Here is a 12,916-nt window from a genome sequence, read left to right on the forward strand (position 1 = left end):
TAGCTCCCTTAATCTCTGATCATAATCCATACTCTCTAAACCAGGCAGCATCCTGGTAAATCTCCTCTGTACCCTTTCCAATGCTTTCACATCCTTCTTATAGAGAAGCAACCAGAACTGGACACAATACTCCAAGTGTGGCCTAACCAGAATTTTATAGAGCTGCATCATTATATTGCAACTCTTAAACTCTATCCCTTGACTTATGAAAGCTAACACCCCATAAACTTTCTTACCTACCCTATCTACCTGTGAGGCAACTTTCAGGAATCTGTGGACATGTACCCTCAGACCCTTCTGCTCCTGCACACTACCAATTATCCTGCCATTTACTTTGTACTCTGCCTTGGAATTTGTCCTTCCAATGTGTACCACCTCACACTTCTCTAGGTTGAACTGCACCTGACACTTCTCAGCCCACTTCTGCATCCTATCAATGTCTCTCTGCAATCTTTGACAATCCTCTACACTATCTACAACACCACCAACCTTTGTGTCATCTACAAACTTGCCAACCCACCCTTCTACCCCCACATCCAGGTCGTTAATAAAAATCACAAAAAGTAGAGGTCCCAGAACAGATCCTTGTGGGACGCCACTAGTCACAACCCTCCAATCTGAATGTACTCCCTCCACCACGACCCTCTGCCTTCTGCAGGCAAGCCAATTCTGAATCCACCTGGCCAAACTTCCCTGGATCCCATGCCTTCTGACTTTCTGAATAAGCCTACCGTGTGGAACCTTGTCAAATGCCTTACTAAAATCCATCCACTGCACTACCCTCATTTATATGCCTGGTCACCTCCTCAAAGAACTCTATCAGGCTTGTTAAACATGATCTGCCCTTCACAAAGCCATGCTGACTGTCCCTGATCAGACCATGATTCTCTAAATGCCTATAGATCCTATCTCTAAGAATCTTTTCAGACAGACAGACAGACCTACTTTATTGATCCCGAGGGAAATTGGGTAATTTTCCAACAGCTTTCCCACCACAGACGTAAGGCTCACTGGTCTGTAATTACCCGGACTATCCCTACTACCTTTTTTTGAACAAGGGGACAACATTCGGTAATCCTCCAATCCTCCGGTACCATTCCCGTGGTCAAACAGGACATAAAGATCCTACTGTATTTTAACAACTCCAACACCTTCTCTCCCTTAATCACAGCAAGCAGGCAGCGGAGTAAGTTGCCGGTTTTTGGGGAGAAAAATAAGTTCAGTTTTTTTTCCAAACTACTTGGGATAAAAGAGGCACAACTGCACAGGCACGTGACCTCAGAGTGCGGAAGATTTAAAAAGGGAAGCAAGCTTCAACGGTTCCTCTGAATCACAGCAAGCAGGCAGCGGAATAAGTCGCTGGTTTTCGGGAAAAAGTTCAGTTTTTTTTTCTAAACTACTTGGGACAAAAGAGGCACGACTGCGCAGGCATGTGACCTCAGAGCACGGACAGCACCTCCTTGACTGTCGCCCTCAGGAATGGATATATAGTTTTAGATACTGTTGGAGAGTTTGAAAGACAGAGGACGACCACAATGAATGGGACTCTGGCACCCTGCCCAGTGTCGTGATAAAGAAATCAAGGAGAAATGCCATAGTTATAGGGGATTCCATCATGAGGGGAACAGACAAGAGATTCTGTGAGCCGGACAAGGATACCCGAATGGTGCGTTGCCTCCCTGGTGCCAGGGTGCGGGGTATCTTGGATCGGGTCCAGAGTATTCTGAGAAGAGAGGGTGAGCAACCAGAAGTCATGGTACATGTTGGTACTAATGACATAGACAGACAAAGAGAGGAGGTCCTGAAGGAAGATTACTGGGAGCTAGGAAGAAAATTAAAATGCCAGACCTCCAGAGTAATAATCTCAGGATTACTGCCTGAGCCGTGTGCCAATGATGGTAAGAATAGCAGAATTAAGCAGATGAATGTGTGGCTAAGTAACTGGTGCAGAGGGCAGGGCTTCAAATTCTTAGATCACTGGTATCTATTTTGGGGGAGGCATGACTTATACAGAAATGATAGGTTACACCTGAACTCAAAGGGTACTAATATCCTGGCAGGATTGTTTAATATAGCTGTTAGAGAGGGTTTTAGTTGGCAAGGGGAAGGAAACCAGGTTATTAGGGTCGAGGAAGAGGAAAATAGTAATAAGTCAAAGATACTGTGCAGTAAAGATGGCAAGAAGGTCAGGCAAGAATAGACAGGATAATTTGCTGTGCGATAGAAATATAGTAAAATCAGTAACAGATACTGATCTAAATGTACTATACTTAAATGCCCGTAGCATTAGAAATAAAGTGGATGACCTTGATGTACAGCTACAGGTTAAAAGATATGACATAGTGGCCATCACTGAGTCATGGCTAAATGATGGATGTGATTGGGAGCTGAATGTTCATGGATACACAGTGTATAGGAAAGATAGGAAGGTAGGTATAGGGGGTGGCGTGGCCCTGATGGTAAGAAATGATATCAAATCACTAGAAAGAAGGAACATAGGATCAGAAGAAGTAGAATCCCTAAGGCTCGGGTTAAGAAATGGCAAGGGTAAAAAGACACTAATAGCAGTTATATACAGGCCTCCATACAACAGCCGGGATGTGGACTACAAGTTACAGCTGGAAATAGAAAAAGCGTGTCAGAAGGAAAATGTCAAGATAATTATGGGAGGTTTTAATACGAAAGTGAATTGGGAAAGTCAGGAAGATACTGGATCTCAGGAGAGGGAGTTTGTAGAATGCCTACGGGATGGCTTTTTGGAGCAGCTTGTCCATAAGCCCACCAGGGGATTGGCTGTTTTGGATTGGGTGCTGTGTAATGAGCCTGAGGTGATTAGGGAGCTAGAGGTAATGGAACCCCTTGGAAGTAGTGATCATAATATGATCGAGTTCAGTTTCAAATTTGAAAAAGAGAAGCTGGTATCAGGTGTATCAATATTTCAGTGGAACAAAGGAAATTACAATGGTATGTGAGAGGAACTGGCCCAAGTTGATTGGAAAAGTAAAGAGGAACAGTAGAGCAGAATTGGATGAAATTCCTACAAGAAATAAGGAGAGTGCAGGAAAAGTATATTCCAAGAAAAAAGAAAATCATAAAAGGAAAAATGACACGAATGTGGCTAACGAGAGAAGTTAAGGCTAAAATAAAAGCAAAAGAGGCAGCATACAAGGAAGCAAAAATTAGTGGGAAAACTGAGGACTGGACGAATTTTAAAAATGTACAGAAGGAAACTAAGAAAGTCATTAGGAAAGAAAAGATGAATTATGAAAGGAAATTGGCAATTAACATAAAAAAGAACACCAAGATATTTTTAAATATATATAAAAGTAAAAGAGTGACACGGGTAGATATAGGATCTATTGAAAAGGATGCTGGCGAAATTATAATGGGTAACAAAGAGATGGCAGAGGAACTAAATGAGTATTTTGCATCAGTCTTCACAGTGGAAAGCATTAGCAACATACCTGATAGCCAGAGGTCACAGGGAATAGAATTAGGTACAGTCAAGATTACTAGAGAGAAAGTGCTTGAGAAGCTAAATGGACTAAAGATAGAGAAGTCTCCTGGACCTGATGAAGTGCATCCACAGGATCTGAAGGAGGTGGCTTTGGAGATTGTGGAGGCATTGGAAATAATCTTCCAAGAATCAGTAGACTCTGGCACAGTTCCGGAGGACTGGAAGGTCGCAAATGGAGTTCAGTTGTTTAAGAAAGCGGGGAGGCAGCAAAAAGAAAATTACAGACCTATTAGTCTAACATCGGTAGTTGGAAAGTTATTGGAGTTGATCCTCAAGGATGAGATTATGAATTACCTTGAGGTGCATGACAAAATAGGCCCAAGCCAATATGGTATCATGAGGGGAAGATCCTGCCTCACCAACCTATTGGAATTTTTTGAGGTAATCTCAATGTTGTGTATTTAGATTTCCAAAAGGCCTTTGATAAGGTGCCGAATAAGAGGCTGCTTAATAAGATGAGGGCCCATGGAATTACAAGAAGGATACTGGAATGGGTGGAGCATTGGCTGATAGGCAGAAGGCAATGAGTGGGAATACAGGGATCCTATTCTGGTTGGCTGCCCGTTACTAGTGGTGTTTTGCAGGAGTCGGTGTTGGGGCCCCTTCTTTTTACATTGTATATCGACGATTTAGATTATGGATTAAATGGTTTTGTGGCTAAGTTTGTGGATGACACCAAGATGAGTGGAGGAGCAGGAAGTGTTGAGGAAACAGAAAGGTTGCAGAGAGACTTGGTCAGTTTAGGAGAGTGGGCAAAGAAATGGCAGATGAGATACAATGTTGAGAAATGTACGGTTGTACATTTTAGGAGAAGAAACAATCGGGCAGGTTATTATTTAGATGGGGAGAAAATTCAAAAATCAGAAGTGCAAAGGGACTTGGAGGTCCTAGTGCAGGATACCCTAAAGGTTAACCACCAGTTTGGATTGGTAGTAAGGAAAGCGAATGCTGTGTTGGCATTCATTTCAAGAGGAATAGTGTATAAGAGTAAAGAGGTGTTGATGAGGCCCTATGGGGCACTGGTGAGATCCCATCTGAAATACTGTGCAGTTTTGGGCCCCCTATCTTAGAAAGGATGTGCTGATGTTGGAGAGAGTTCAGAGAAGATTCACTAGGATGATTCCTGGAATGCAGGGACTAACATATGAGGAGCGTTTGTCAGCTCTTGGATTGTATTAATTAGAGTATAGAAGAATGAGAGGGGATCTCATAGAAACCTTTCGAATGTTGAAAGGGTTGGACAGAGTAGATGTGGAAAGGCTGTTTCCCTTGTTGGGTGAGTCCAGGACAAGAGGTCACAGTCTTAGAATTAGAGAGTACCCATTTAAAACAGATGAGGAGAAATTTTTTTAGCCAGAGGGTCGTGGATTTATGGAATTTGTTGCCACATACAGCTGAGGAGGCCCAATCATTGAAGGTGTTTAAGGAGGAGATTGATAGGTATCTAATTAGTCAGGGTATCAAGGGATATGGGGAAAAAGCCAGAAATTGGGACAAGATGGGAGAATAGTTTAGCTCATGGTGGAGTGGCGAAGCAGACTCGATGGGTTCCTGTCATCCTTTTGTTCTTCACATAATTGAAGAATGCCTTGGGGGTTTCCTTTACCCTACTCACCAAGGCCTTCTCATGCCCCCTTCTTGCTCTTCTCAGCCGCTTCTTAAGCTGCTTTCTTGATACCCTATATTCCTCAATAGACCCATCTGATCCTTGCTTCCTAAACCTCATGTAATCCTTCACCTGACTAGATTTTCCACCTCACTTGTTCTTTATCTTCCTCACCAGGACAAATTTATCCCTAACATCCTTAAACATCGACCACATGTCCATAGTACATTTCCCTGCAAAAACATCATCCCAATTCACACCCGCAAGTTCTAGCCCTATAGCCTCATAATTTGCCCTTCCCTAATTAAAAAATTTCCTGTCCTCTCTGATTCTATCCCTTTCCATGATAATACTAAAGGCCAGGGAGCGGTGATCACTGTCCCCTAGATGCTCACCCACTGACAGATCTGTGACCTGACCCGGTTCCTTACCTAATACTAGATCTAGTACGGTGTTCCCCCTAGTTAGCCTGTCAGCATACTATCCTGGACACACTTGAATCCATCCTGGACACACTTGACAAACTCTGCCCCATCTAAACTCTTGGAACTAATCAAGTGTCAATCAATATTAGGGAAGTTAAAGGCACCCATGATAACAACCCTGTTATAATAACCCTGTTAACAACCTTGCACCTTTCCAAAATCTGCCTCCCAATCTGCTCCTCAGTATCTCTGCTGCTACCAGAGGGCCTATAGAATACCCCCAAAAGAGTAACTACTCCCTTCCTGTTCCTGACTTCCACCCATACTGACTCAAAAGAGGATCCTGCTACATTACCCACCATTTGTGTAGCTGTAATAGTATCCCTGACCAATAATGCCACCCCTCCTCCCCTTTCCCCCCTCTCTATCCCTTTTAAAGCTTTGAAATCCAGGAATATTGATAATCCATTCCTGCCCTGGTGCCAGCCAATGGCTACTACATCATAATTCCATGTATGTATCCAAGCTCTTGGTTCTTTACATTTGTTCCTGATGCTTCTTGCATTGAAGTACACACACTTTAACCCTTCTACCTTACTACCTTTATTCTGCTTCTCTTTCCTCAAAGCCTCTCTATATGTTAGATCTGGCTTTACTCCATGCACTTTCTTTCACTGCTCTATCGCTCTGGGTCCCATCCCCCTTGCAAATTAGTTTAAACCCTCCCAAACCATGCTAGCAAACCTACCAGCAAGGATATTGCTCCCCGTCAAGTTCAGGTGCAACCCATCCAATCTGTACAGGTCCCACCTTCCTCAGAAGAGATCCCAATGATCCAAAAATCTAAAACTCTGCCCCTTGCACCAACTCCTCAGCCACGCATTCAATTGCCATCTCCTCCAGTTCTTACCATCACTATCACGTAGCACTGGCAGCAATCCTAAGAATGCCACCCTTGAGGTCCTGTTCTTCAGCCTTCTGCCTAGTTCCCAAAACTCACACTTCAAGACCTCATCCCTCTTCCTGCCTATGTTGTTGGTACCAACATGTATCACGACTTCTGGTTGCTTTCCCTCTCATACCAGGATGTCATGCACCTGGTCAGAGACATCCTGGATCCTGGCACCTGAAAGGCAACAAACCATGCAGGTGTCCTTCTCACGTCCACATAATTTCCTGTCTGCTCCCCTGACTAAAGAGTCTTCAATGAAGACAGCTTTTTTCTTCTCCGTCCCAGCCTTCTGCACCATAGGGTCAGACTCAGTGCCAGAGGTCCTTCCACCGTGGCTCACACCTGTTCAGTCGTCCCCACCAACGATATCCAGGATGGTAAACTTATAATTTATGGGAATGGTTACAGGGGTGCTCTGCACTACCTGTCTACTCACCTTCACTTTCCTCCAACTGTCACCCAACAACCTGCTTCCAGCAGCCTCGGTGTGACTACCTCCTTGTAGCTCTCATCTATGACTGCCACATTCTCCCTTATGAGTCGAAGGTCATCCAGTTGTTGCTCCAGATTCCTCACCTGGTCTTTCAGATCGCCCAGCCACATGCACTTCTGGTAGATGTGACTCTGCAGGAGAGGGGAGTTCCCCCAAGACTGCCACATCTCACAGGAGAGGCACATCACCGTCTCAGGAGGCATTCTATAGACTAACTGGGAACAAGCTTGTTATCCGACTCTTCTCATCGAACCCTCTCGAGTCAAAGCCTCAAAGCTCCACTCCTTCACTGGCCCTCCTGCCTGCCCACTCACTCACAGGCCGCTCTGCTTGATCTACCTCTCTATTTATTTGTTTGAGCTTTTCAAACTGCTTGGTCACCTGACCTCGATTGTCCAATCAGCTGCTTTCTGCTGAGTCTGAGTTATTCAAATCTTGATTGTCTAATCAACGGCTTTCTGCTGAGCTATTCAAATCTTGATTGACTTGATTGTGCAGTCCAACTGCCAAAACTGCCAGAATCTGTCGAGTCAAAGCCTCAAAGCTCCACTACTTCACTGGCCCACTCACTCACTCGCTGCTTTCCACAGCTTTAGCCTATTTGTGACTCTGAAGTGCATCACTGTTTGATTTGATATCAAAAGATCTATTGTTGCTGATCAAGTAGACTCTGAACACAAGCACTCCATCATACTTCATTATAGTTGTGCACGGGGAGAACAGTATAGCTCCTGCCACCTGTTCCTGTTCTGAATTCTGAACTGAGAAATGCAACTTTTATGCAGAATTGACTTAACAATTACGGATATTGACCAGATGGTAACTGTGCACATTTTGAATTCCTTACTTGCAAGATCAATCAGAATTCATAATAGGGGTATTAAAATCAATAGAAATGAGAATATGACCTTCGATAGTACTTTGAAGTTAGTAAAGCAATTATCTGTGGTTTTCATCCTTTCATTACATTCTTATCTCATTTCCAGTTAGAGTAACTTGCTATACAGAGAGAAGCTATGCTCTTCAAAGATGTTTCTTGCCTGGGCTGTTGCTCATCTGCAATTGACCTTTGCCTGGATAGTATGTCTACCCTTACCTTGCTGTAATTTTTCAAATTTTGATAGAACATGCATAATGTTTCAGCCTCTGCTCCTATTGATTAAATTTTATTTCAGATTGTGAGTTGTAAAATATCCTATGTCTGGGACTTATAATTTTGCTACATTTTTTGTAGATGCTGAAGATTCTGTTTCACTGGCAGTGGTGGTAACTGTGATCCTTATCTTGGTGATCTGTACTGCTTTGTTATCTTGTCTTATCAGACACTGGCAAGTCAGGAGGAAGCTGTAAGTATTGCTTTGTCCATCTCATACAATCACAATTTCAAATTAGTTCAAGGTACTTGTGATCCACTTGCAGCAGGCAGAAACACCATGAACTTGAATTGAAGACCAAAATACTGAAAACACTAAACAGTTCAGGTGGTATTTGAGAGAAAAGTAGGGTTAGATTTTCAGATTGCTCAGTTGTAACAACCCATAGCACATGGAAGTTAAAAGGATAGCAGTTGTCATTTGGCAAATCCTAGAGATAAAGTCAAATGGGTCAAGTAATCAATGCACTGTTTAATGATAAAGGAAGACTTGAGGTTAGAAGAATAATTAGTTTTACTCTTCAACTCAGGATATGCACAGGAAGAAAGGAGTCAAATTAAAATGCAAAACATTTTCTACAATGAAAGGAAATCTAATCTTCATGCCTACCTTACCCGGATATTCCATTTTTATTCTGAACTATGGAACTGGTCACTTAACACGACCTCCAGAAAGTGTGCACAGCAGAGGTGATTGCTAAGTTTGTGGCCTAAGGTAGAAGGAGATGAGTTATACAGCTTTCATTACTTGCACATGCAACTCTTTGAGTGATTATGCAGAAAGTTTGAAGTTAATAACTCATCTCCTTCTACCGTAGGCCACAAGCTTATCAATCACCCTTGATGAGTTATTAACTTGAAACTTACTGCATAATCACTCAGAGTTGACCTGCATGTGCATGTAACGAGAGCTGTATAACTCATCTCCTTCTATCATAGGCCACAAACTGATCAATCACCCCTGCTGTGGACACTTTCTAGAGGTCCAAGATCTGTATGCTTCACGACTGCTGGACTAAGTGTGTAAATGTAGGAGGGGACTATGTTGAAAAATAAATGTGCTAGGTTTTCTAAAATTGACTCCTTCTACCTTAGGCCACAAACTTATCAATCACCCCTCGTATATGAAACTGGGAGGGGGAGTGGTGAAGTAAAGAACTAGGAAGTTGATTGGTGAAAGAGATACAGAACTGGAAAGAATAGAGGCCATGGAAGAAAGAAAAAGGGGAAGGAGCACCAGAGGGAGGAGATGGCTAGACATGGAGAAAAGGTGAGAGAGGGAAAAGGGGATAGGGAATGGTGAAGGAGAGGCGGACATTGTCACAAGTTCAAGAAATTGATGTTCAGTTACAGAGTGTAAATGACTTTTGGATGTGAATGGTTGTGAAACACCTTAAATATTAAGAAAGCTAATAAACTGTTCTTTGGGCTTCCAGCTGGGTACAAGTGTCGATTATAACCAACATTTTGAAGACAAACTCTGCCAGGGATGATGCCCAGGCATGTCTAGGTCGGTGCTATTTATACCCCTGATTGGTTAGTGCTCATCCAATCAAGTTTCTGCTCTCCCACCTAGTTTACAATCGAATTCCAGTTCTTACTTAGTGCCTGTACCTGCACCCGGCTGGAAGCCCAAGAAGAGTTTATACATCATGTACACTGGGAATGCACTAGACCCTTTTTATTAAGATAGCTATAGATAAGGGTATGTATGGATCTTGTGAGAGAGTACCAGGGAGAGTTAATTGGAAACAGCTGTTTTTGGGCAAGTCCACATTTGACATATAAGAAAGAAGGACCAGGGTGGCAAGGTAACAGAACCTTGGATGTTGTGAGAGGTGATAAATTTAGGCAAGAATTAAAAAGAAATTATATGTAACCCTCTCACCAGGCTCATAACAAACTTGGCTCGTTATCTAACTCTAACTTGTGTCTAATGGACACAAGACTCAGCATCGCATGAGTAACAGTGAGAAGGTCACCCTCAATAAGCAACACACATCTAGGGTTGGAATGATTTGGGTTCAATCAAACAGGAAAGTGGGAATGTTCTGAGAAGAGAACATTAAATGTGGTGAATGCCGTGTAAGTATTGCCCCATGCAGAGATTCTTCACCAGGAAATAACAGATCATACACTAGAATAAAATTACAATGGACATATATGTACCAATATTTCAACTTGAACAAACAGTTAACAGAAAAAGATAATTAAAAGGGCTGATTGCTATTAAACCTGTCTAAATGTGCAAATAAAAGTTGGTCTTATTTCTGTAGTGGTTGGGGATATCTCTTCACTCACAGCGCCGAATTTCCATGACCAGACAAAGGTTGAACTTCCCTGTAGAAAGTCATGAACAAACTGGCATACTCGGGAGTACTGGCACTTCCTCTTTGGACCCATTCGTCTGCACAAAATGCTCCTTGCAAAAGGGTCTCCCCCTTGGGCCGGGTCAGTTTCTCCTTGTGCTCTCCTCCACACCTCCTAACCAAAGAACCCAAACCAGACTCTGTCCTTCAGAAATCTGATCCCACCCAGCTTTCTCGAATTGTCCATAGCATCCCATTGGGCAGAATGTTGCTATGTTACCAAGACAGACCCAATTTTAAAGAAATAACCATATAACGGCATGGAAACAGACCATCTCGGCCCTTCTAGTCCGTGCAAAACATTTACTCTCACCTAGTCCCACCGACCTGCACTCAGCCCATAACCCTCCATTCTTTTCATGTCTATATACCTATACAATTTTTTTTTAAATGACAATATCGAACCTGACTCTATCACTTCTACTGGAAGCTCGTTCCAAACAGCTACGACTCTCTGGGTAAAGAAGTTCCCCCTCGTGTTACCCCTAAACTTTTGCCCCGTAACTCTCAACTCATGTCCTCTTGTTTGAATCTCCCCTACTCTCAATGGAAAAAGCCTATCCACCTCAACTCTATTTATCCCCCTCAATAATTTTAAATACCTCTATCAAGTCACCCCTCAACCCTCTATACACCAAAGAATAAAGACCTAACTTGATCAACCTTTCTCTGTAACTTAGGTGCTGAAACCCAGGCAACATTCTAATAAATCTCCTCTGTACTCTATCTAATTTGTTGACATCTTTCCTATAATTGGGTGACCAGAACTGTACACAATACTCCAAATTTGGCCTCACCAATGTCTTGTATAATTTTAACATCATATCCCAACTCCTATACTCAATGCTCTGATTCATAAAGGACAGCATACCAAAAGCTTTCTTCACCACCTTATCCACATAAGATTCCACCTTCAGGGAACTATGCACCATTATTCCTAGATCACTCTGTTCTACTGCATTCCTCAATGCCCTAACATTTACCATGTATCTCCTATTTTGATTAGTCCTACCAAAATGTAGCACCTCACACTTATCAGCATTAAACTCCATCTGCCATCTTTCAACCCACTTTTCTAACTGGCCTAAATCTCCCTGCAAGCTTTGAAAACCTACTTCATTATCCACAATGCCACCTACCTTAGTATCATCTGAATATTTATTAATCCAATTTACCACCCCATCATCCAGATCATTAATGTATATGGCAATCAACATTGGACCCACTACAGATCCCTAAGGCACACCACAAGTCGCCTGCCTCCAACCTGACAAACAGTTATCCAGCACTACTCTCTGGCATCTCCCATCCAGCCATTGTTGAATCAGTTTTACTACTTCAATATTAATACCTAACAATTGAACCTTCCTGACTAACCTTCCATGTGGAACCTTGTCAAATGCCTTACTGAAGTCCATATAGACAACATCCACTGCTTTACCCTCGTCAACTTTCCTAGTAACCTCTTCAAAAAATTCAATAAGATTTGTCAGACATGACCTTCCACGCACAAATCCATGTTGACTGTTCCTAATCAGACTCTGTCTATCCAGATATTTATACGTACCATCTCTGAGAATACTTTCCATTAATTTACCCACCACTGACGTCAAAATCACAGGCCGATAATTGCTAGGTTTACTCTTAGAACCCTTTTTAAACAATGGAACCACGTGAGCAATGTGCCAATCCTCCGGCACCATCCCCATTTCTAATGACATTTGAAATATTTCTGACAGAGCCCTTCCTGTTTCTGCACTAACTTCCCTCAAGGTCCTAGGGAATATCCTGTATTATTACCTGGAGACTTATCCAATTTTATATTCTTTAAAAGTGCCAGTACTTACTCTTCTTTAATCATCATAGTTTCCATAAATACCCTACTTGTTTCCCTTGAATTACACAATTCAATATCCTTCTCCTTAGTGAATACCGAAGAAAAGAAATTGTTCAAAATCTCCCCAATCTCTTTTGGCTCTAAACATAGCTGTCATAGCTGTCCACTCTGATTTTCTAAGGGACCAATTTTATCCCTCACTATCCTTTTGCTATTAATATAACTGTAGAAACCCTTTGGATTTATTTTCACCTTACTTGCCAAAGCAACGTCATATCTTCTTTTAGCTTTTCTAATTTCTTTTTTAAGATTCGTTTTACATTCTTTATATTCCTTGAGCACCTCATTTACTCCATGCTGCCTATATTTGTTGTAGATATCTCTCTTTTTCCGAACCAGGTTTCCAATATCCCTTGAAAACCATGGCTTTCTCAAAGTTTTAACCTTTCCTTTCAACCTAACATAAAGATTCTGTACCCTCAAAATTTCACCTTTAAATGACCTCCATTTCTCTATTACATCCTTCCCAAAAAACAAATCCACTCATTCTAAATCCTTTCACAT

The 12,916-nt window shown here is 42.2% G+C and overlaps 1 protein-coding gene across 1 annotated transcript in view; it reads left to right on the forward strand.

Moving 5' to 3' along the window:
* si:ch1073-15f19.2 (mucin-3B) overlaps positions 1 to 12,916 on the forward strand; it is a 141,394-nt gene that overhangs the window by 113,970 nt on the left and 14,508 nt on the right. Inside the window, exon 6 of the mRNA XM_059964783.1 lies at positions 8,228 to 8,339. Coding sequence (XP_059820766.1) covers positions 8,228 to 8,339 — 112 coding nt within the window. The remainder of the gene's footprint in view (positions 1 to 8,227; positions 8,340 to 12,916) is intronic.

Source organism: Hypanus sabinus, chromosome 3, assembly GCF_030144855.1.
Source record: "Hypanus sabinus isolate sHypSab1 chromosome 3, sHypSab1.hap1, whole genome shotgun sequence".
In the NCBI taxonomy this organism is placed as follows: Eukaryota; Metazoa; Chordata; class Chondrichthyes; order Myliobatiformes; family Dasyatidae; genus Hypanus; species Hypanus sabinus.